The 23362-nt window shown below is 48.2% G+C and overlaps 1 protein-coding gene across 1 annotated transcript; it reads right to left on the bottom strand.

The window, feature by feature from the left end:
* Positions 1 to 5950: 5950 nt before the first annotated feature.
* TBX3 (T-box transcription factor 3) lies at positions 5951 to 23282 on the bottom strand. The gene is made up of 7 exons (XM_081892340.1): positions 21394 to 23282; positions 19334 to 19601; positions 17759 to 17905; positions 14331 to 14407; positions 12474 to 12631; positions 9523 to 10238; positions 5951 to 7351 (listed from the first exon to the last, which is right to left on the bottom strand). The coding sequence occupies exons 1-7, from the start codon at positions 21786 to 21788 to the stop codon at positions 6914 to 6916; spliced, it is 2199 nt and encodes a 732-aa protein (XP_081748466.1). The 5' UTR covers positions 21789 to 23282; the 3' UTR covers positions 5951 to 6913.
* Positions 23283 to 23362: the final 80 nt, after the last annotated feature.

Below are 23362 nucleotides of genomic sequence, written 5' to 3'. Positions count from 1 at the left end.
GCAGAGTATTTGCCTTGCACGCAGGCGGCGACAGGTTCAATCCCCGGCGTCTCCAGGTAGAGCTGGGAGAAATCCCCTGTCTGAAACCCTGGAGAGAAGCTGCAAATCAGTGTTGACAATGCTGAGCAGATGGACCAATGGTCTGACTCGGTATAAGGCGATTTCCTATGTTCTTCTGAAAGGGGGAGGAGAGACTATCTTTGTCCTTGTTCGTTCCCCGCTTCCGCCGATAGGTGGCGCTCCGTCCCCACGGAACGTCCGGGCCCGGCGCCTCTGTTGCTGCCTTGCCTCGGCTTGCAGAGCCATAAAATCTCTGGAGATATCAGCCGAGGCGCCAGGTGAGCAATAGACAGGATAATCCACAGCGATTGCTCGCTGTTTATCTCCCACAACAAGCGCCACAAGAGTTACTCATTAACGCTGCTCTATATATTGTATACGGACAGAGTTCTGGCCTTAACGTTGCCCATCTTTTTCCTTTCTTTCCAAAAGCATTAAACTCGCCAGCCATCTCCCAGAGAGCCCCGAGGCTGCTTTTACAGAGTTTGCACGAAGTATACAGTATTTGTGTGTTTCGGTGGAAGGAGGAAGTCCTTCACAAATAAAATATTCAGGCCACAAATGCTGATAGCAATTTCAGCATCTAATTTTCTCTCTTCCGGGGCAGGCTGCGAAACCTTTTGCTCCCCCAAATCATAGACCTCAAATCCCTCCATATTATTTGCACGTGTAAGTGTGTGTGTGTGTGTGTTATAAATCCATGGCCAGCTTTGGGGTTCAGTTTCGTCTGAGGTTTTAGCCCTTCCGCAAAGCCCGAGGCATCGCTAGGAATTCACTGTGCAATTCCATCCCCTCCTGTCTGAGAGATAGCACAGCCTTACGATTTCAGTTTCAGCTCAGCGATGTACTAGGCAAGAGGCTAAATCTTACTGAGGCAGCGAAAACGTGCCTGGGCTGTACCTGTACTTATTCATTCCCCACTTTTTTCCCATGTGGCGTTAAATAATTCTACTCTCTCCCACAACAACTCTGCGAGGTAGATTAGGCTGAAGAGACGATGATTGGTCAAAGATCCCCAGCATGGGCCTAGCCAGGATTTTTTTGAGGGAGTAGCAGGCTTTATGTTTTGGGGAGGGGGCAGAACCGACACAATTGGACAGTTAGTTAAGTGTTTTTATTTATGTACTTGATTGGGGGGCAGCTGCGCCCCTGGCTACGCCCGTGGTGCATGCACACGAAAGCTCATACCAATAACTTAGTTGGTCTCTGGAATATTCCTGGAAGGAATTTTGTTTGTTTGTTTGCAGACCAGCACGGCTACCTACCTGTAACTAGAACCATGGTCCTCAGTGAGCTTCATGGCTGAGCGGACATTCGATCACACTGATCCTCAGTCCTAGTCCAAATGACTAGCCACTACACTAGACTGCTCTGCTTCAGTTCTCAGGGAAGAACTACCCTGTAGTGGAAGCTTCCCCCGCTTCTCCCTGCCTTACAGGAAGAGATTTGACAATAATTATAACGATAATCGGTTGTTTTGTTTTTATAGGGGGAAAGCAGACATTAGGCTTCACCTGAACGCTGAAGCTGGTTCTGGCCCTTCAGGAGAGCTTGGTTTGGAAGGCAGCCTTTTGATGATGTGCCTCGCTGATATACCTTCCAGACCTACCTGCCATGTTAGTGTGTTGCTACAAAAATATAGTATAGCCTGTGCACACTTACTGCAGAGGAAGGCTCCTTAAACACAAAACGAGTAGCATTTTGTTGGAAGGTCTTGTCTTGTGGCCTCTTTTTTTCAATTTCTGTAACTATCTGGTGTCTAAGGTGCCGCAAGACTCGTTTCCTTTTTCTCCTCTTAAAAAAAAAAGTTGTGTTTCTGAGATTACACTTACACACACGCAAATAACCAGGCAGTTTTAAAGATGCAGCGACGTGCAGTCTGAGCTCAGAATCAGTGAGCTTTACTTCCGAGTAAATATTCAGAGGTGGCACATGCCACCAGGTCGCAGTGCGATTGCCTAATTTCAGGGAGAATCGCAGCACCTTCAGTTTTAAAGAACTCGGTTGTTTTCACGTTCTTTGCTTTTGCCTTTGAAAAAAGAAAGAATGAAATTGATTTACAGCGCCATCGTGTACATGTCTGCTCAGAAGTAACCCCCGTGTTTCGTGGGAAGTGCACTTCCAGGTAAGTATGCAAAGAATAACAGCTTTATTGTGTTACTGTAGGATCGCAAATCCCCCTGAAAGCTCGCACGGGTCCATAGGTCCAGCATCAACTTGGAAAACAGAAATTCTGTTGATAGCAAGGTGGCATAGAGACAGCCGCCTTCTGCGGGCTTCTGCGAAAGATCTCGTTTTTTGGCGAGCCCCAATTTCACATGCCCCCCACAAGTAAAGTACAGAAGTGAGTTTTAGTTCGTAGGGAGCCAAGAATCCCAGGCACGTGCTGTACCCATTTATCGGCAAGAACCGCCTCAGTTTGTGGCCGAGTTCTTTCGAGAACGCAGTGGCGTGAGGGTGTTTTGCAACTTTCCCCGTGTTTTTCCCAGGAGGAGGTGGAAGAACTTGATTTTCGAGGCGAGAGAGCCAGAGGTTAGATTTATGACCAGAGACAGTTTGGATGACCTCGGCGTGCCTCTCGGAGATTTCTCGTCCCCTTCCCAATCAAGGAATTGAAGACTCTCTTAGTCTATAGAAGTCATAGGAACTCAGGAGACGGGTAGCTACATACCAGCTCGGCTCCTGGCGGTTTCGCAGTCTTCAAATAAATGAGAGAACTGATGGACGTGGAGAGAGGGATGGTCGTGCCTTCGCCAAGGGGGGCGACTGGTCTCATGGAATCCATTCTGGTTTGATCTCCGACCCTTCTTCACGCGGAGCTGACCGATCCAACATTTCGCAGGCTGCCTATATTCCACTAGATCTATCGCCATTCGCCCATCATTTAAAGAACGCTCAGCAATCTGACGCTAGTCCCCCTTTGAACAGAATTTGGGAGTGCTTTATATACGCACCCTAATGCACTTCTCCCGTGTCCGAGACTGAAGCACTGCTGCGCGTTTATGTGTGCGTGTGCGTGTGTGTGCAGAAGGCATAGAATCAGCATCAGAAACGTGTGTGTGCGTACAGCGCGCTCCTAAAACAGGTTTATTCAAAAGTAACTCTGGCTATTTTGCGTGAGAGGGTGAAGTTGCGTTTTGTTCCATTTATTGAGGCCTTTGTTAATTTCTCGCCAAAGAAGGTAGTAGCTGCGGAGGTTTAGTTTGTTGAGGTTTCTGGATATTAAAAACATTTATTTTAAAAAAGTAACTGGCTATTCTCAATGGGATTGTTATTCCCTCGGAAGCGAGTTGAGGACTGGAGCCTTCAGATGAGAATGAAACTGGATTCGTAAACTGAGTGCCCCTATCCATGACTGTTTACTTGGAAGTAAGCGCGCAAACGAGGCGACCTTACAAACCATACCCCTCACGCATCTGAGAAAGCGGTGTGTTGTCCCCAGTAGCTTTTGCCACAGGAAATCTGGTCTTCAAAGTGCCGCAAGGCTGTTCTGTCGGTTGTTGCTCACTGTATACACCTCTAGACATCTTATGTATGTTTACTTGATAGCTAATCCCCCCTCTGTTCCGTTGGGGCTGATTCCCAAGTAATTGTGCATTGGGTTACAGCTTTCGACGATCTCCATTCGCCATCTTCTTCAGGGAATTAATCCCAACAGCAAAGGACAGGGGCACAGATCCCCCAGGAGTTAAAAAGAAACAAATATTTGCCTAGCCGAGGCTCTCTCGCCAAGATCCAGTCGCTTACATGCTCCTTCCCTGAAACTCCCGAAGGGACCGAGGATGTGATCAAAAAGCGAGGTACATAAACTTCGAACTTTATTATTATTATTATTATTATTATTATTATTATTATGGACAAGGATCAATACCTCGCCACACACACTCCACTCTTCAAAACTCCAGAGCCAAAAAACCAAGTGCTATAAATGATTTGGGGAGGAAACACACCCATTCGGAGATTGGGGGTCGGTGGGGCTGAGAGTGAGAGGGCCGTTAATGCAGATCCTGCTGTATATATTCAACTTTCACCAACCGGGCTGGTGTTTATCTCCAAGTGACACAATTCCGAGAGGGCTGGGGAAAGGATGGGGGAGCGGAGGCGACGTAACAGGATAGAGAGTGGAAGTGAACTTTTATAATATTTACAGCTGGCTCACGTTGAAACGCACGGGCGACGGAGAGGAGAGACTCTCCGGGCTCGTCTTAAAAACAACAATTTATCAAGGCGGGCTGCTGAGGGGCTGGCGAGCTCACAGAGCGGCGGTCTTGAGCGGTCTTATCTGCCTGTCCATTCACAAGCTGACCTTCAAAGGCTTCGCGAGGGTCGCTTAGAACTGCATCAGCGACTGAACCACGACTTCGCTGCTTCCATTGGCGGCTCTTTGGCGTTCTCTAAACATTGCCCCAAATCATAAATACAGGCGCGATTTGGATACCCGGGGAAAAGTTTGAAGTTTTGTTGATTCTCCGCCCTTCCCTCCTAGACTCCCATTTATTTATTTATTTTGATAAACTTACTGTTTCCATTTTAACGGTGTTTCTCCCTTTCTCTCACACACCCAAGCTCTTCTCTATTTATTCTACAAGACTTTTAGACCAAACAATTAAACAAGAGGAGGCACTTGACTTTTCAGTCCCAACTATATTTATTTTCCAACGCGGGGATGAAGAGACTTATATCATCCTCTGCAGTTTCCAAGGTTCAGCCGCACATACGGGTCTACTCTGAAAGAAGGCCCATTGAACTCAATGGGACTTACTCCCGGGCAAGTATGTAATAATAGGATCGGAATATAGGACTAGGCTGGACGTCATGTTCTTTTGAAGAAAACTTGCGCCTCTCAAGTAAGAGTATTTACAATCTTAACTGGGAAGTAATTCACCTTTCAAATTATTATTAATTTTAAAAGCTGTCCTTCAAACTTTTTTTTTTTTAAGCGAGAAAGACACTCTCCTCGGGAATTTATTTATTTATATAATTTCCCCAGTAAAGGGGAGGGGGAATCCTACAGAGTTTCCATTCTCGGACTTTTGCCATTCTGAGTCAAGAAATGCCCTGAAAGAAATCGCTAAGTTATTTATAAACCAAACCAAAGACTCCCCAGGCATATAACCGGAGGCCTAAGGATTTCAACACACACACCAAATTGATATTCGAGTGATTTTAAGAGGCTTTGTTTCCTTATAGAAGGGAGGGGGAATTACTGGGGAGGAAATCCTTAAGAACTTTTCAACTATATACAGTATATATATTCGTTTGCCCAGCTCTTGGAACCAGACTTTGTAGCCATAGCATGGCGATGTGGACTCCCTCTAAGCAAAGGCAACATTTAGCACGAGAAAAATAAAAACTCGTTTGGAATAGTGGCGGTAATATATCTCGTAACTGAGGAAGAGAGGGAGGAATCGATCGAGATATTTGCTTTTTAAATTGGGCAAGAATTCCAGCCCTCCCGCTATCTCTTTTTACGCACCCGCCTCAGAAGTGCTTTGGTGATTAATTAACGTACTTATTCAACCATTTCTACAGACGGTGCTTCCAGTTTTAGAAGGAAGAGAGAGCCCAGCAGTCCCACTACTGTACAATCTTTCCTTCCCCTCCCTCTCCCGGTGGATCCAGCCCTAAAATGTATTTTATTTTTGCCGTTTGCATTCTATCCCCGGTAAATAAATAACCAAAATTATGTCCCAGGTGACATAATGAATCCAAATAAAATATGACAAATGTAAACACTATATATATATTTCGCTGAGGGACTCCTGCTATCTTAATACGTTTTAAATTCTCTTCAAGGGATTTTATTTAATTTTATTTTAAATGAAAGCAACTGGAGAGAAAAAGAAAACGATAAAAGAAGACAGCGTCAGGCCTTATTTACAGACATATGTACAATATCAATAAATTAATTTTTTAATTTCGAGTACTCATATGCCACTTATTTACAAGTTATCCATCAATTACATAAATATTTTATCCATAGTGTCCACTTCTTTCTTCCTTTCTTTTTTCTTCCTTATTATGTTTATAAACCTTGTTATTGCATATACAGTAAAAGGGGGGGGAGAGGGAGTGGGGAACCGCTTCAAGGAAATTACGGCCCTTTAAAAAAATTCTCATCTTTCCAACTACATTTTAAATTGTTCCTAAGGGAAGAAGTGGAGAATAAACGTGGGAGAGGGTTAAAAAAAAAGTCCCTTGGAACTTAAGCAAGCAATTTTTTTTAATTAAAAAAAAAATCCAAAATAATGAGGCTTAGAATGGAACATGCAAACAGAGCCTTACAGAGGCTGACAGACGTCACTCGAGTATTAAAGGGACACGCCCCTCTTTTAACAAAGATTGACATGGGCCGTGGTCAGGCTTGAACTGATATGCAAAAAGTCATTTCTCCGTTTGAAGGGGAGCAAGGGGGGCGGGACACACCGGGGATCACTCCTCGGTGTCTTCTCCTTTCATCTCCGTTTGTTGTGTGTCAACAGGGGTAGAAACAAACAAGGGAGGGAGGCCATGGGGGTCACCTCTCCCCAGGATCCGCTGACCCCACGTGCGCACCACCGCCCCTCCAGTGGACACCACAGTCTGGTTCACAATAGCAGCTTCCAAGAGCGACCTCTCTCCCCCCTCTGTCCGGTTAGCGGCCTCCAGGCTCGTCGCTCCCCGCCCGCCCACTGCAACCTCCAGGACAAAACCTTGCCTGGTCAGTCCCACCCAGAGGTGGGAGAGGCAGTGGCGAGTTCTAGCAGCGGCCAGAGAAATAGGGGAGGGAAGGGAAAAGAGGGGTCCCTAGCCCAGAGACTGTGGGGGGATGGAGAGGTTTTTCTGCGAGGGGACCTTCCTCCTCTCCCCACCTCTAGGGCGACCCACTCCGGGCTCTGTCGCCTTTCGATTCCAAGCCACTCACTAGACGCTGGATGTTCTGCAGCTCGCTGGTGGCTTCCTTATCAACCTTGGGCGACAGCGAGACGGCCGAGCCGGAGGAGAGGGTGGAAGAGCGGCTGTTCAGCTCGGAGCCGGAGTCCAAGGCTCCCGAGGCCGGGCTGGATGCCAAGGCGCCCGCTTTGCCTTCCGCCCCACCGACCATGGAGGGCAGGGCTGTGGTGAGAAGGCTGCTGCTGTCCGGTAAGGGCACCGGGATGGAGTAAGGGCTGTAGCGCAGGCGAGGGCGCACCGCGCTGAGGAACGGGTGGCGGTGGACGGAGCTGGTGGCTGCTGTCGAGGCGGCGGCCGCGGCTGCCATGTAGGTGTACGGGTAAGGGAAAAGGCTTCCGAAGGGGGACATTGCCAAGCCCTGCAAGAGAAGCAGCGGCCGGGTCAGTAATTGGCACAGTTAGAAGGCATATACATTGGCGCAAGAAAACAGGCAAGGAAACACATGCGCCCAAACACATAACAAATACCAACCGGGCAGCTTCTTCTAGGCGAAGACGGAAAGCGTGGTTCTGTTAGGAACTAAGGTAGGGGGGGTGTCCTCCCTCCCCCCACGCCGCCATGCACGTGGGAAAACGCAGTAACCAGCCTCGGAGAGCCTCCGAGACGCGGTTCTCAGCCAAGCGCCGTTTCATTCCCTGGCGCCGGGATCAGCAGTTCGAAGCGCGAGGGCCCGGAGCCAAGCTGGAGCTCCATTTATTTAAAATATCCCTTTTCAATCATCTGTCTTCTCAAGGTGCTGAGCACCCTCAGCTGCCATTCCAACCGCGGGAGTCAACACCTCGAGAGGAAAGAGACGGCGGCGGGGGGGGGGGGGGAGGAAGAGAGAAAAGCCTCTGCGCTCTCCCTCCCTCTCTCTCGGACAAAACGCCTTTAGGGAAAGGAAATATTGGCATCGCTTTCAAGCGAGTCAAAAACTTTTTAGCTTGTAAAATGTGGTCGGAGCGACCGAGCCTGTCCTATTCAAGAGCTCTAGATTCCCTATACTGTATGCCCTTTTCCCTCATCCTGACGAACGCCTGTTGAGCTTCAGTTTAAGTGTGTATGAGAGAGAGCGCGTTTGTGTTGGGGAGAGAGCTAGGGCGTTTGTGTCCACGTGAGCGTGTTGAAATGAAACAAAAAACCCTTTAAATATAGTCAGTAAAGGAAGCACCCCGCTTTCCCTCTGATACCGGCCTTTGCCAGAGAAGAGCTGCACTCAAATCCCCTCTCTCGGTCAAAATATTCACGGGCTGAACTTGCAACTCTCTCCCTCTGTGCTGACGTGGCTCTCGCCTTCCTCACAGGATTGTTGTGAGGATGGAATAAAATAACCCACCTAGGCTACCCAGAGTTCCTTAGAGGTTATTTAAAAAGAGGGAAATAAATAATACCCTTAAAAAGAAACTCCAGGAACGCGCACACACGCGCAGAATTTGAAAGCCGAAGCTTTAAAAAGTCTGATGTGAAATGGCTCCGGTCTATATGGTTTTAGCAGTGAGTGGGAAGGTGGGAGTGGCAGGGCACGCTTGCATACTTTTCTCTCTTCTGCGAATAAAGAATCCATCTGAACTCTTTTAAACACGTCACCGAAAAGTCTGCTAAAACAGGCACACACAATAATCTTCCTCTAGCTCACTCCTTAGGACCACCATCGCAGGAGAAATGGAACACAGGGAGTTGTCTTAGGCAGAGCCAGACCCTTAGTCCATCTAGCTCCCTATTGTCTACACGGACTGGCAGCTGCTCTCCAGAACTTCGGGCGGGGTATACTTCCTGGCCCTACCTTCACAAACTAGGAATTGAACCCGGGACTTTCTGCAGACGCTCTGCCACTGAGAAATGCAGGCCTCCTCAGTTAGACCATTGGAGCACCTACATCAATACTACCTACCCTAATTGGCAGCGGTTTCAAGAGTTCAGGCAGCGCTACCCGGAGATGCAGGAATGGAACCTAAAGTCTTGCGCATGCAAACCCGATGCTCTACCGCCCAGCTACGACCCTTCGCCTGAAATCCATTAGAGGATTGTTGTTGGAAGAAGACCGGGGGTGCCAACTTGAATAAAATACGGGGGAGGGCATGGGATTGGCATGGGCTGAAGTGGGGCAATTGCCTCCCCAATCAAGTAAGTAAATAAAAAATACTTAACTAACTGACCAATTGTGTTGCTGATAATTTGGTTCTGCCCCCGAACATAAAGCGCCCCCCTCAAAAAAATAAATCCTGGCTACGCCCACCGGGGGCAAGTAAGCCCTGCCCCGCATAATAGATCACAGGACGCCGCGCACGGACACCATTCGAATGGTAGTGCCTATCAACTTTCGGGAGGTCCTCTCAAATATTTTATTGGGGGGGGGTAAGACCCCTCGGCTCCTAGGACTTGGCTCCAATGGACAAGATAAAGAATGGGGGCGGGGCGGGGAGAAAGGGGAACTCCCGGGTAATGATCTGCCTCAATAGATTCCCAAATAGCTTCTGCCTTAGTGAGGGGAGAACTCACACCCGGGCGAAAAATAAAATAAAATTCTACATATCCACCGCAATAATTTACCTGCGAGGCCAGGACGTGCTGTTGCAGATGAAAAGGTAAAGCCGCCGCCGCCGCTGCAGCCGCCGCTGACGCTCCGGATAATCCCTGAGCCGCCGCCGTGGCCATCACCGTATTGTCCAGCCCGGTAACTCCTGCCGAAGCCCCGGAGACTGTAGCCAGCAGGGGGCCCATCCCGGCCATGCTGGAGAAGGCGCCGCCCATGGCGAACTGGCTGGGGTGGAGGAGCAGAGGGTGCCCGTTGCCCAGCGGGTTGAAGAACTGCTGCCCCCCGGCCAGGCCATGGGAGAACGCCAGGTTGGACAAGTGGCCCTGGTGGGCGAGGTGGGCAGCGCTGTCTGTCTGGACCGTCAGCGGGGCGAAGGGCTCCTTGGCCAGGCCCCGGCAGTCCTCCCTCGAGGGGCTTTTCACCTCCTCCCCGCCGAGGCCCCGGGTGCTGGAGGAGATGGTGGCCGGGCTGTGCCGAGCTGAGTCTGCGGGAGCCTTGGGGGCGCTCTCCCGGCTGCCTCTGCCGCCTGCCGAGTCCGGGGGGAAGAGGGTCACTTTGGAGGGGCTGCTCTTCTCCCGTGGGTCTCCTCCTCCTCCTCCTCCGGAGCCCGAGGAGCTGCTGTTGGTGGCAATGGCAGCCGTGGTGGTGGAGATCTTTCCGGAGGAGTCGTTGGCCTCCGAGGGGTCGTCTTTGCTTTCCGTGTCGCTTTCCCCCTCGCTGGGACACAGATCTGGAGGCCGGAAAGAAGGGAGAGGGTCAGTCGGAGAGCAAATACGTTGGAGCCGTTGCTCAGCCAGGCGCCCCTTCCCCGTGACGTCCAGGTCGCACTTCTTGGAGATGAACCCCTCTGTTTTGGAGGCACAGCTCAATGCAAATAAAATACTAATTCCAAGAGCGTGGAATACATACACAAATACATACACACAAGCACACTTACCTTGCCAGCCTTCTGTCTTGCCTGGAATATACACCCTCCACCCCTCTAAATCTTATATATATTGGCCTACTATTCCTAAAGACTTTAGCTGAGCTATCACCAGTTGACTTCAGTTCAGTCCACCATCTTACAAGGGGGGAGGGAATCTCTGCAGGTAGAAAAGTAGCCTATCACGGTTCTAGCCTGGCCTGTTCCCCTAACCTAAACATTTTTTTATTCGGTGGAATTCCTTCTTCCTTCCCCACCCCTTGGTGAAGCGTTCCATCATGTTTACCGCCTCTGAAAGAAGGACTACTAGACGAATTCAAACAGACTTGTTTGGAGCTGAGCTTCCCAAATGTTAGGTTGATACACGCAAGTAAGCCTATTCCCCCTCCCCTCTGGTATCTAGGCTCACTTTATCTCCTTGTTTCCACAATAAACGTCCAACTGAAGTGGATGAGGGAGAGAGGAGAGGAGAGGCTTGGGGGTAGGAGGAGGATCATATTAATTCCCCAGCTTTTATTTCTCCCAGGTTTTTATTCCCCTCTTCTGTGCTCTGTTGGAACATCTCGCCTCATTCCCAACGCAAGGGAAAGTTAGACGCTTAGGGTCTGGATTCTCTCTAGCCTCAGACACAGGGCCTGCTTACATGAGCTTGAAATCCCCTGCCATTTGTTTTCTGCTTTCACAGGGCAGGCCCCTGAGAGAACCAAAGTTCAAGCAATTTTTTTGGTAACAAATGAGGGGGTTAAAAAGGAAAAAAAGGTGCATTCCATCTGACAAGAGCATGGCAAAGTCCAGGGCTTTCAAAAGTATGTGTTTTTAAGGCTGCAATCCTATTCATGCTTGCTTGAGAAGACCAGCACACCATCTGGAACACTACTCAGGACACCCGATTGAATTCAATGGGGCTTCCTTCCACCAAAGTGGGGATAAGATGGGCCACCTAAAGTAACTTGAAGACTTTTATGTACACATGCAAATGTAGGATTCCTTGGAAGCCGCTTAACTCCCACTACAAATGAAGGGAGAACAGGAGAGATAATTTGACCCAGGCTGTGCCTTCCTCCTGCCTGTTCTCCTTTAGAGTCAGGAAAACAAAAGGAGCCTTTTCGTAAAATCTTTTAGCGAGCTAGCTATATTAGTATCTTGAACCCAAAGCTTCAAAGAGCCTTGTGGCATCTTAAAGATGCATGTACAATTTATGACATTAATTTCCCACATTTTCTCCAGGCAGTTCAAGGTGACGCACGCGATTCACCCCCTTCCCCATTTCATCCCCACAACAACAACCCTGTAAGGTAGGCTAGGCTGAGAGAAAGTGACTGGTCCATGGTCACCCAGCAAACTTCCTGGCTGAGCGAGGGTGGGGTGTACAGTAGTGCCCTGGAATCCCAGATTCCAGTCTAGTAATCTAACTGCTACAACACATTGAGTCTGACGAAGCGTTGTCCTCAAAAGCATAGGAAATTTGTTTATTTTTTTAATGGGATTTTTTTTGTCTGTCTTTTCCCTTATTGCTAAATCCCAGTATGGTTTTGAATGGATTGGTTGCAGGGGGTTTCCCCTCCACCTTAATAAGAAATTCCAATATGCGCATGAATGGATTGGTTGCAGGGTTCCACCCCCCCCCCGCCCTTATTCAGAAATTCCAATATGGTTATGAATGGACTGGTTGCAGTTTTGAACTTTTGCCCCGTGGTCTGCCTTCGCTCTGAAGCTTTAGTCAATGTTGGCTGACTCTGTTCAAACCACAGAAGAAATATAGATACAGAGCGGAAAGGAGAAAAGTGTTTTTCCCCCTACTATTTAAAAATGTCTGGAGCAGTATCAAAATTGGGTTTATTTTATTTTTCGAAACTTTTTCCCCCTCTTTCCAACCGGAGGCTGATCTTCAGCCAAACTCCCTTCAAATGCTGCCTCCCCCCCCACCAACCCCCCCCGAAATGGTAATAACCGAGAAATAGAAAGGAGGGGGGAGGGAAATGGGAGGGGGAGTGCACAGGGAGTGGGGGAGGGGCAAAGGCAAGTACGGAGCTAGCTCACCTTTGAGATTAGATGTGCCCACAGTCGATACTGCAGGGGAGGTTGACTGGGCAAAGCATTTGAAAGCTGTCTGCTCACTTGAGGACTCGTCCGACGTCCCATTTTCTTTCTTCTGCCTCTCATCATAGACTCGCATGGACTGGAGGGTCAGTTGCTTCCTGGAGAAAAGTTGGTTGGTTTAAAAGTCGCTGGAGAAGGGAGGAAACTCTCAAACACATACCACACGCTCCAGACCATAATACTTCTCTAAATCAAATCAGCTGGCACCGCAAAAGACTGTTTACAAAAGAAAAAACCAGCTGCTGCCCCATTCAGGCCAATGGACGAGGAAAGACGTCCAATGGAATCAAACAGGATTTTTAAAATAAAATCAATAAATATGGTTGTGATCCCTGTGGATATGCTTATCATCGAAGCCAAGCTTGCCCAGCCTACTGGCCTGGCACTAGAGTCGCAAAGGGTTTCTAGGCAAGTCAGCCTGTTTTAAGAAAGGGGCTTTGAGCACCACAGTGTTATTTACTTCGGACGATGCCCCCAAAGGTCAACAGGCCTTTCTGAAGATCAAAGGGCCTTTGGCGTCAGTTCAGTGGAAAGAAGGCGGGTTTCTCTAGGAGTAAGAGAATTTCAAGTTTCGGGTTTGGAGCTGGGATTCTGGAAGCCAAAGACAGTTCTTTTGGAAAGAATTCCATTCCTTTTCCAAGGGGAAGTGTTTAGGTAGAGCTTTGAAGGGAAGAACTTGAATGAGTTGCCATCAGAGCATGGCAAGGACAACCTCAATATGATATTATTATTCTACTTCATGTCTAGATGTAATCTCAGAAATCCACAAATGCTTAGAGAAACTAAACATCTGATAGGGGGCAGCTGATCTCCTCAGAGTTTGGGAAGAGTGAAAAATGGGTTCTTGCGGGGTGGAGGCAGAGCAAATCTGTGACTAAATGAAGAGTTGAGCTGGGTTGGGTGAGTTTTGGGCAATCATAGCCCAGCAGTGATCAGCTGTTCCAAGTTGCTGGACTATTCCTGGGATATTTGGCTTTTTAATGGCTAATCTCCCAGCTCTCTCCCTGCTCCCTAAATGTAAGAGTATCTGTAAAATCAAAATTAAATACTGGGCACCTTTCAAGTCGAAATGAAGCAATTGGTTTTAAAATTGAAAGCAGGAATTTTAAATAAGGAGGTCTTAAATGGGGCTTCGAAATACAGGCTGGGTCATTGAAGATTTTAGGGGAATTATTATTATTTTTACTTGAATTTTTTTTGCTCATTGCTCAAAACATAGAAATATTTGCCTTTGAAGAGTGTCTTCCAAAACAAATATCCACACCCACTTACCCTGCCCTGAATGTGTATTGTGCAAAGATAACACACACAGGAAAGCTCCTTTAACTCTAAGAAAGGCTAAGAGATGCTTGTTTTCCTCTTCACTGACACTACCTGCTGTTAAAACACCCCTTGGAAGGAACTCAAGGCTTACTTCAATTTAAATACATGCAGGATCAGGTTAGTGCAACGTCTCATTAGAATATGGCTTTGGGTAAACTACTGCCAGCCACTCCCTCTCCACAGCCTCTTGTGTTCCACATTTCGACAATGGCAAACACGTGTCCTAAGCTGTGTACGTCTCCCTTGGGTGGCAGTGAACACACCTTTGGGCGTTTACAAATATCACTTTCTAAAAAAAGATTCCACTAAGGCTAGGAACCCTCCCTCCCTCCACCAACACTCATCCCAACGAGAGTTTTGTGCTTTAAAGATCCTTGGACGAACCCTACAATAGGAGCATTTCAAAACCAGACTGAACACGCTAATAGCAAGTTGGACAGACACCGCACACTCTACTGCGACAGCCCCCCTTACCTTTTCTCTCGCCGCCCATTCCCCGTGTCTCGAAAGCCTTTGGCAAACGGGTTGTTGTCGATCTTTAACTGAGTTATCTATTTTTACATAAAGGAGAAAAAAAGAAATGAAATGAAAAAATGCGTAAGAACGGAATCTCGAAGTGGACCCAGATTTTCAGGGGGGCATGGTGTAATGGTTGGGGTGCTGGAAAAGGCGCAGGGAAAGATTCTGGTCCTAAATATTTGACTCTGGAAACCAGGAGAAAACTTGCTTAGTAAGTAACCAGCTCTCTGTGCGATTTACTGCACGCAAGGATCAAAGCGATATGTCTTAGTTCAGTGGGAGAACAACTGCTTTGCGTGCAGAAGGTCCCAGGTTCAATCCCCGGGACTCCCGACCAGAAACCCTGGAGAGCAGCTGCCAGTCAGTGTAGACAACACTGAGGTGGCTGGAGCAACGGTCAGACTCTATAAATAAGGCAGCTTTCTGAGGTGGTGAAACCCTGAATGGAGGAAGGGTGTGATTCAAGCACAGAAAATAAAGGTTATTTTCCAGCCTATTGAACCTCTAATTTCATAGTCCAACCCAGGCGGGGTATTTCACCTGTGCATGCCCTTACTCAAAGCAAGGGGAATAATGCAGGGGGGCCTAGACAGCTTTCATTCCAAACTATGCCTCAAAGTTTCTTTCCAAAAGCCCCATGCAACACCCTTAGCAGAAGACCCACAGACTGAACCATGTGACATTGTTACAGCCAAGAGTCCAGGATCCTAGGGCTGCACCCCCCCCCCACAAGGCAGCATGAAAGACCATTTTCATGCACCTCTGCCAGTCCAATTGCAGCGGCTGGTTGCCTCAGCCTTAGTGTGTGTGTGTGTTGAGGGGGGAACCCTGGAGGAGGAATGAGTGGAACGTGCCGCCCTGGCTATCCATTAAAGTTATGTTTCAGTTTCAACTCTTTACCTGCCATAATTAAACCGCAAAGGAATGGTGGTCACCCGCTTGCTATAATAAAATACTTTATGTAATTACCGTCCACCGGCCACGTGCTTATGTGTGTGTGCGTGCGTGCATGCAGTGCTGGAGGTTGAGGAGGGGGGCCGAGCTCTGAATAAATACTATGCAAACATATTACAGGCATGTTGCTCCCCCCTCACCTCTGCAAACCCTTAAAAGGATGGGTGGGAGGAAATCAACAACATCTGCACGTTGTTGCTTTTTCCTTTCCTTTTCAAGACTGCAATGCCTTTTTCTCTCTTCAAGGATCCGGCCCACATCCAGCATTCAAAGAAATCACTGGGTGCACAAAGCTTTCAAAGAAATCACTGGGTGCACAAAGTTTGGCACCTGCTTAATTTTTGAAATCATTGCGGCCACCTCTTTTAAAGCAGGAGATACTGGGCTGCCCCTTTGGGTGGGAAGATGAACCCAAAGTTTTGATCTCACGCTCTCCCCTTTCTAAGTTTAGGCTACAATCCTCTGCACCCTTAGTTTGAAGGGATACCCACTGAGCACAGTGGGACATGCTAAGGATTAAACATGCATAGGATTCCTTCGCCTTATCAGTTTTCTACAGAAGTGCAGAGACGTTTTTGAGTTGGGGGGCAGCGGTTAAATACTGCCACAGTGCATGTCATATGTATACAATATTATATGCTATATAATAACATAATATAAAATATTACATGTGTGTAATATGAATCTCACTGTCCCTCCTGTCTCTCTCTCTCTCTCTCTCTTTCTCTCTCTCTCTCTCTCTCTCTCTCTCTCTCTCTCACACACACACACACACACACACACACAGAGAGAGAGAGATTTCACACACACCTCCCCTGACTCCTTTGGCCAGGCCCTGGGATCTGTTCCCCCATCGATTAAAAAACAGGAGCAAAACGCAAGAAAGGGACCCATGTCAGGGAGTCAATCCATTACCTTCCAATTGCTCAGAAAGTGCTTAATGAAGGCGACGGGGGCGCCTAGGTGAGCGCTGCAATGCGGGTTCTCTGACCTCTTGCAAGAGATCGCTCGAGATAACGCCAGGAAAGCGGGGCCCTTTGGCTCCATTACAACACCGCTTTCACACGCCATTGCAGGGCAGTCGGACAAGGGGCTTCTCTCTCGCATAGGGACGAGAAAGGTTTCCGCGGGCCGAGCACGGGGCTAATTCAGTCAAGCGAGATTCGCTCGCCCCGGAGAAGAGCGAGCCTCCTTTGTCTCTCCCTCCCCAACACACCTCGGCGATCGTATCAAACAAAAGTTCTGTTAAGCGGCTAGTCCCTAGCATGTTTGACTTCTTCGTGGGGCCTCCTCAAGCCAAGCCTCGATTTCCCAACAGGAGCAGAAACACGGCATCAGATCCCTCTCCCTCCCATCTCCAAAGCACACGCTTTCGTCCAACACCGTATCCTGCCAACTTCCACCGCGATCCTGAGTTCAGGCACGAGCCACATTGATTTCAGGAGAGCTAAACTGTCCAAGGAACTCCGCCAGGAGAATTAAGCGCGCGCGCACACACACACACACACACACTTTCAAAGTACACACTGGGGTTTCCATCTTGCAGCGCTGCCAAAGCTCCATAAACCGCCGCACTCGAGTTTGGGAATCCAAATACCAAAAGTACTAATTTACAGCGAGGGAGGGAAAAAAAATGAAATGAAACTAAGGCTGGCTAGTCGAAGTCTCCTGGGTCCTTCGCCTTGAATTCATTACCATAAATTTAGACCGCGCCAAGCTCCCAGTTAGACCACTTTGGTGGGCAAGGCGGCCTCCCGCAAACAGGACGCCTGGTGATAATTGAGGATAGGATATCTTTAACAACTACACCTCTCTTCCCAACGCATCCTCAAATCAGAATGGGCCGTGTCCTTCTTATTAAACGCTGCTAGGTGCTAAAAGCGTATTTCTTTCCCCTGCCCCTTAAAAAAACCAACCCTACTCCAAAACTATTAATAAAAACACCGCAGTATAAAGTGGGGGGTGGTGGATAATATGAACCAGACCTACATTTGGGGGCCTGGTTGCCCCTGTCGTTGTTGTATTTTTAAGTAAACTAATGTATGGTCTGATTTGGGTTCTGTTTCCTCGAAAATCACATTTGCACACCGAAAGAGAAAGTCGGATATCTTTTTTACGCTCCCCCTCTTTCTCTCACACTACAAACACATCTATTTTCCTCTCCACTACCTCTTACTAGTTTTCTCTGGATACACCGAATATCGAAAATTAGAACAGTTTTAATTCCTTCTTTTAACTTTCTTTCTGAAGTGGCCGAAGTGATATTGGGGAGGGGGGAGCGCTAGGAGACAAGGCCCAATTTTTTCCTAAGCCATTAATGCCAAATCAGATAACGATCAGAGGCTCAAGATCACCCATCTCTCTCGCCACCCCCTACCCACCGCTCCACCTCATTCCCTTAAATGCATTCCACAGCGACTCTTTCTTACCTTATCGTTCTGATACGCAGTCACCGCAATGAATTCTGTCTCGGGGAAAACGTAAGTGCGGAAGGTGCTGTAAGGCAGTTTCAGAATATCATTGGCCCGGACGATGTGGAACCGAGGCTGGTACTTGTGCATGGAGTTCAATATGGTCTGCGGGTGCGGGAAGGGGGGATTCAGAAACAGACAGACAAGCAGGAACATCCAGACTCAGTCAAAACGAAAGGAGGAACATCAGCAAAGCCTGAATTTAGGCCTCCAAATCCTAGCCGCCCTCTTTCTTTCTTTCTTTCTTTCTTTCTTTCTTTCTTTCTTTCTTTCTTTCTTTCTTTCCTCCCTTCTTCTACACATCTAGAACCACCGTTGCTTGGAAATGTTTTGCTTTAAAATAATACTACCAATCATAATAATTGTCTTCCAACCCAGTAGGAGAGAGAGCTAAGCCCGGGTCATTAGTTGACTGGCGAGGAGATGTAAAGGAAGCGCGAGGGAGCGGAGTGGTTTTCTGAGCAAGCTCCAAGCGGGCCAAAGGGGGGGGGGAGAGAGCGAGAGCTGAGGCTTTTCAGGAAGATCAGCCAAGGCCAGCCAAGCTGAAACGAGGATCTCCCCGTTTCTTCCTTTTTCCTTCCCAAGAAAACCTCGCCAGAAGGAATGACCTCATTTTCTGCACTTCGCTGGAGGAGCTGCCTTGCCCGAAAGTTCACTTTCCTATCTCTACACAGATAGGGATGTGAATGGAGGAAAGGAAATAATAATAATACTGTAAAGCGACCCGAGCTTAAACATGGGTCTAAGTCGGTTAGGAGAGGGATAAAATCCGGCTGGAACCCCAAGGAAATTTATTTTAATTTGAGTGGTTTGGTGTGGTTGTTTTTTTTGTGGTGGGGAGGTGTATTTATCTTCTCTCATCCCTTCTTCCTCTTCTCTCCTCCACCTCCCTATTTTTTATCTGCACCCTGTGTTCTCCCCACCCCCCAATTCTGCAACTGGCTGCCTCTTAAATCAGTTTTGCCCTAGAAAAGTTATAAAACAAACCCCAGATTTGCTGGAGTTAAGATGCTTTTTTTCCCTACTCTCCCTCGCTGCGATTTAACTAGAGTTCGGATCCTGCCCATTTAGAGCTGAATCGGAGCAAGAGTGCAGGATTATTATTTTTTGCCCCGGAATTTTCCTAATTAGATTTATAACATTGGAAAGGGAACGATTACCCTCATCCTGCGATGCCTCCCCGCTTTCCCTCCCTGAAACACATGCACACAGAAACCAATTATGATATTATTATTAGCAGATCGACCAAAGTGCCCAAATATGAAGTCATTTCTCGCCCCCTCCCTTCCTGTAGAAATCTGGAAGGGCTCGAAATCAAACGTCAGTCTTTTTGGGCCTCTGCAAAGCTTTTTTAGCGAATAGGTTTCCCACCCACCAATCCCTGCAGCGTGACCGAGGGTCGATCTAAGCTGATCTCTCCACCTTGCAAATATATGTTTTGCTTTGTTTTAAACGCGTGGTGTTTGTGAGCGGGGGCGGCGTTTAAAGAACCAGGACGCTACGTTACAAGGGGGGGAATTAAAAATCACTCACAAATCCGTGTTTGTCCGAAATGTTATTAGTCAGTTTAAGTTTGTGGAAAGTCACGACTTTAGACATCCACTGTTCTCCGGTCGCCGGGCTATCTGGATGGATATACATTCTCTTTGGCATTTCAGGGTCGGCTTTCCCGGCCACCATCCACCGGGAATTGTGGAATTTATATCTACAATCGTCAGCCGCCACTATGTCCATCAACAAAATATATTTGGCCTTCTTATCCAGGCCAGTACACCTCACTTTAAAGGGTGGAAACATTCTCCTAGAGACAGAGACAGACAGAGCACAAAACAAAGAAGGCAACGATTTTACTTATAGTAAAATATATAAATATATATTTTTTTAAAAAGAGAGAATCGTCTTAGCGTATAACTCAGCCGCATATTCTTGTGCAAAAGTATCCTCACCCACCCCCAACCTTAGCAAGGAACTATACTCTCATATTCTCTCGACTGGTTGCTATTGTGCAAAATAAAAATGATAATAGGAATCTTTTGTGGATATTCCATTTTAATTCTTTTTTTTTTTAAATCGCAAAATAATCTCCTTTGGTTTGGGCATGGAGCGAGACGCAGATCCGTAGTATTTAGCGTGCAACAATAGTCCAAGGCCAACGATATTGGAGAGCTTGGAAGATGGTTGCCACCCCTTCCCCAGATCCGTAAGTTGATTTCCAAATTGCAAAGACGTGTGATTTTGTTGTAGCGAGCTGTTGAAGTCTGCAAAGCCTCCTTACAAAGTAGCTGCCCAAACAAGAAAGCAAACAGTAGATAAACCTTCTTGGGGGGAAAACTTTGGCCACAGATCCAAAGTCTCTTTACTTTTTTTCAGCCGTCTTGGGGACTTGATTTTTTTTTAAAGCAGTTTAAAATGCACCTGGCATCGTAAATGTGAACCTGAGGACTCTGCATCAGGGTTAAATTTTCACTTTCTGCGTTGGAATGAAATAATGGCAATTGTTTCTTTAGAAATTACGACTATTCGTAATTTGTGAGTGGTCGTTTAGGGAAAATACATAATCTGCCATATAGCTCTTAAATAAGTTTTAAGTACAGCTTACAAACTTTTTACGGGGCAAGGAAGCCCTTCATTCCAAACGCTCTGTATTATTATCAAGTCCAGTGCTAGAATATTTTCACTTGCTCCACAAATTTCGGGCCCTACACCTGGATTTCCCTAGCAGTTGAAATCCTGAGTTCAAAATATCCACATTTACAGAAGAGCAATGTTATTTTCGGGGGTGAGGGTTCAAATGTGCTTTTAAAATTCCAGTCGAAGAGTTGCACCTCCGAATAGATTTGCTTGGAAGTAACTAGGCTGGATCTGCTTCGAGCGTGGAAAGACTTAACTGCTAAAGAAAGTCTGAGCAGGATAAAGCAGGCTTTTACGTCTGGGTGTGTTTTTGCCTGGAAGTAAGTCCCCATTCATTCCAACGGGTCTGGCTCCCCAGCAAAAAGTGCAGGAAATTACAGACATAACAAAGCCACCAAGGGAGCTATTGCATTTTTTATTAAAAGATTCCCGGTGCAAAATTCTGCCCAGTTTTATATGATTGCACATATCCCACGAACACTGCGGTCAGTTCTCTCTTTGGTGTGCACAGATAAAGTGTTGCGCATGTGTGCACGATTCCTGGATGCAGATATCTGTCTGTCTGTCTGTCTATCTATCTATCTATCTATCTATCTATCTATCTATCATCTATCTATCTATCTATCTATCTATCATCTATCTATATCTATCATCTATCTATCTGTATTCTATCTATCTATCGCTATATGCATTGCATAGATTGTATACACACAGTATTCCCATTGTCCTTCAGAGGTTGGTGAAGGCTTTTGCAAGCACACACGGTCAGCTGTCGGTTTCTGGATATTTTCCTAATTCCATATTAAGCTTTTTATTTTCTTGTTTGCAAGTGGAAACGATTGGTTTGCTTGGAAATCAGCTTGAGAGAAATGGGTTGGCGGCTGTGTGCGGAGGTGGGGGAGGCGAGACGGAGAAGACCCCCCCCAATAATTTCCCATAGCCCAGGAGCAAATCTCCCTTACCTTCCTGACTTGGTGATTACCATCTCAGTGCCCCGCTTGTGGAACTGATCCCAGAGTTCCTTGGCTTCCAGGTGGACTTTGGGGTCGTCCTCCACCTCTTCCTCCGGCTCCAAGGTTTTCAAAGGCCTCAGGTGAGCCGCGGCTTGGTGTCCCAGAGACGAGAAAGGCATCCCGGATTCCGTCGCCCCGACTAACTGATCCATGATGGGCTTGGCCAGAGCCCCCGGCAGAGAGAGGGCGGCGGCCCCGTTGGGGGGCAACGCCAGAGCCGGGAAGAAAGGCGGCTGGTGACCCAAGACGGCGCTCATGGCGAAGTCCGGCGCCCGGTGAGGTAGGAAGGGGTGGTAAGCCATGCTGGTCCCAGGAATCACGGGCTCTCTCATGGAGAGATTCATCCAACAGCTTGCCTCGCTCCCAGCGGCCTGCCCGGACGCAGTCCTGGATCCTGGAGCGCGCGGCCCTTACGAGCTCATCGTCGGGCCACGATTCCCAGAAGAAGGAGAGAAGGAGGGAAAGGGAGGAAGAGGAGGAGGAGAGAGAGAGGAAGGCGAGAGGGCCGTCCGAAGAGGAGGCGAGCGACCAGGGCGGGGGGTGCCGGAGAATGACATAGGCGAGTCACCAGAGAGTCCCAGCGCCAGAGTCGAAAGCAGGAGGCATCTTGTCACCCGGAACCCGCCAGGGTGTCTTTGCGCCTGGCTGGGAAGCTCCTTCTCCTCCTCCTCTTCCTCCTCCTCCTCCTCAGCGATCGCTTTTTCACAAGGATTGAATTATAATGTTAAGAATGGTCGGTTTCGAAAGAGGAAGGAGTGGCGGTGGAGAAAGCAGCAGCAGCAAGGACTTCGGCCAGATTTCGCCGCTACTTCTGGGGAAGGAGACGGAGGAAAAGGAGGGTTCGGTCTTGCAGGGAAAAGGAACGCCTCGAAAAAGAAGAAGTCACCTTCTTTCTCTGGTGGGTCTCTTGCAAAACGTTGAGATCGGAAGGTTGTTTTTTCCCTTCCGCTCTTTCTTATGCTTCCCCCCTCCTTATATTCAACGCCCCGCCGAAAGCTTCTGGAAAGGTGGAGTGTGTTTGTGTGCGTGTGTGCGTGTGAATGAGAGGGAGAGGAGAAGAGAAATTGTGAATGGGGGGGGGAGCCTCTTGTTTCTAATCAGGCTCCTCGTAGCGCTAAAAGTTGGAGAAAGAGAGAGAGAGGGAGAGAGAGAGAGAGAGAGAGAGAGAGAGAGAGAGAGAGAGAGAGAGAGAGAGAGAGAGAGAATGCAGCTTCCGTTTTCCCCTCCCCCCACGCGGCTCGCCGTTGCCAAAGTTTGGATTCCAGAAAGAAAAAAAAAATCTCCGCCGCCCGTCTCCGTCGTTCCTCCTCGGATCTCTCCTCCCTTCTTCTCCCCCCTGTCCTCTTTCAATTTTTTTTTTTAAATAAATTTTTAAAAAGCCTTAACGATAGCGACTTGCAAAACTGGGGAGCCTTGATCGCTCTTCTACGCCCTCCCAACCCCTGCAAGTTCCTGCAAGGAAGAGAGAGACAGAGAGAAAAGAGAGAGAGAGACGGGTATGTATGTGTGTGTGTGAGAGAGAGAGAGAGGAGGGGGGGTGTTGAGAGCGAGTGGGAGAGCGAGCGAGTGCGAGAGAAGGAGCCGCGGAGGGAGAGAGCGAGCGAGCGAAAGCGGCGCTGGGCTCCAAGAATCCCCGGTGTGAGTGCGTGTGTGTCTGAGCCAGCGCGCTCGGCTGCGCCGGGATGGAATGGCTGTGTTGTGCGGCGTTGCAGGGCAGCTGCCGCATACTTGATTGGCTCTTTGACGCTTTCGGACCAATTGTGTGGCTCCATAGGCGTGGTTTTGACAGGTCGAGCGGAGGGGGACCGAGGCGAGTTATAAAAAGAAGGTGTCGGAAATTGTAACGCTGCAGCAAAGCATCCCCACCGCTCCGTGCCGTGCGAATATGTCAACATGATCAGAGGCGGGCGGGCGGGCG

Source organism: Podarcis melisellensis (genome assembly GCF_964234715.1).
Source record: "Podarcis melisellensis genome assembly, chromosome: 16".
Taxonomy (NCBI): Eukaryota; Metazoa; Chordata; class Lepidosauria; order Squamata; family Lacertidae; genus Podarcis; species Podarcis melisellensis.
Note: the sequence above shows the minus strand (reverse complement) of the source record. Positions and strands in the feature narration are given on the sequence as shown.

What these genes read in the sequence shown, in the direction of transcription:
- TBX3 (XM_081892340.1), bottom strand. Translation starts at nt 21,788, where the DNA reads ATGAATCTCTCCATGAGAGAGCCCGTGATTCCTGGGACCAGCATGGCT. An exon ending in AATGGGCGGCGAGAGAAAAG is followed by an intron (nt 12,632 to 14,330) that starts GTAAGGGGGGCT and finishes ACTTTTCTCCAG; the next exon opens with GAAGCAACTGACCCTCCAGT. An exon ending in GGGCACATCTAATCTCAAAG is followed by an intron (nt 10,239 to 12,473) that starts GTGAGCTAGCTC and finishes TCCGGCCTCCAG; the next exon opens with ATCTGTGTCCCAGCGAGGGG.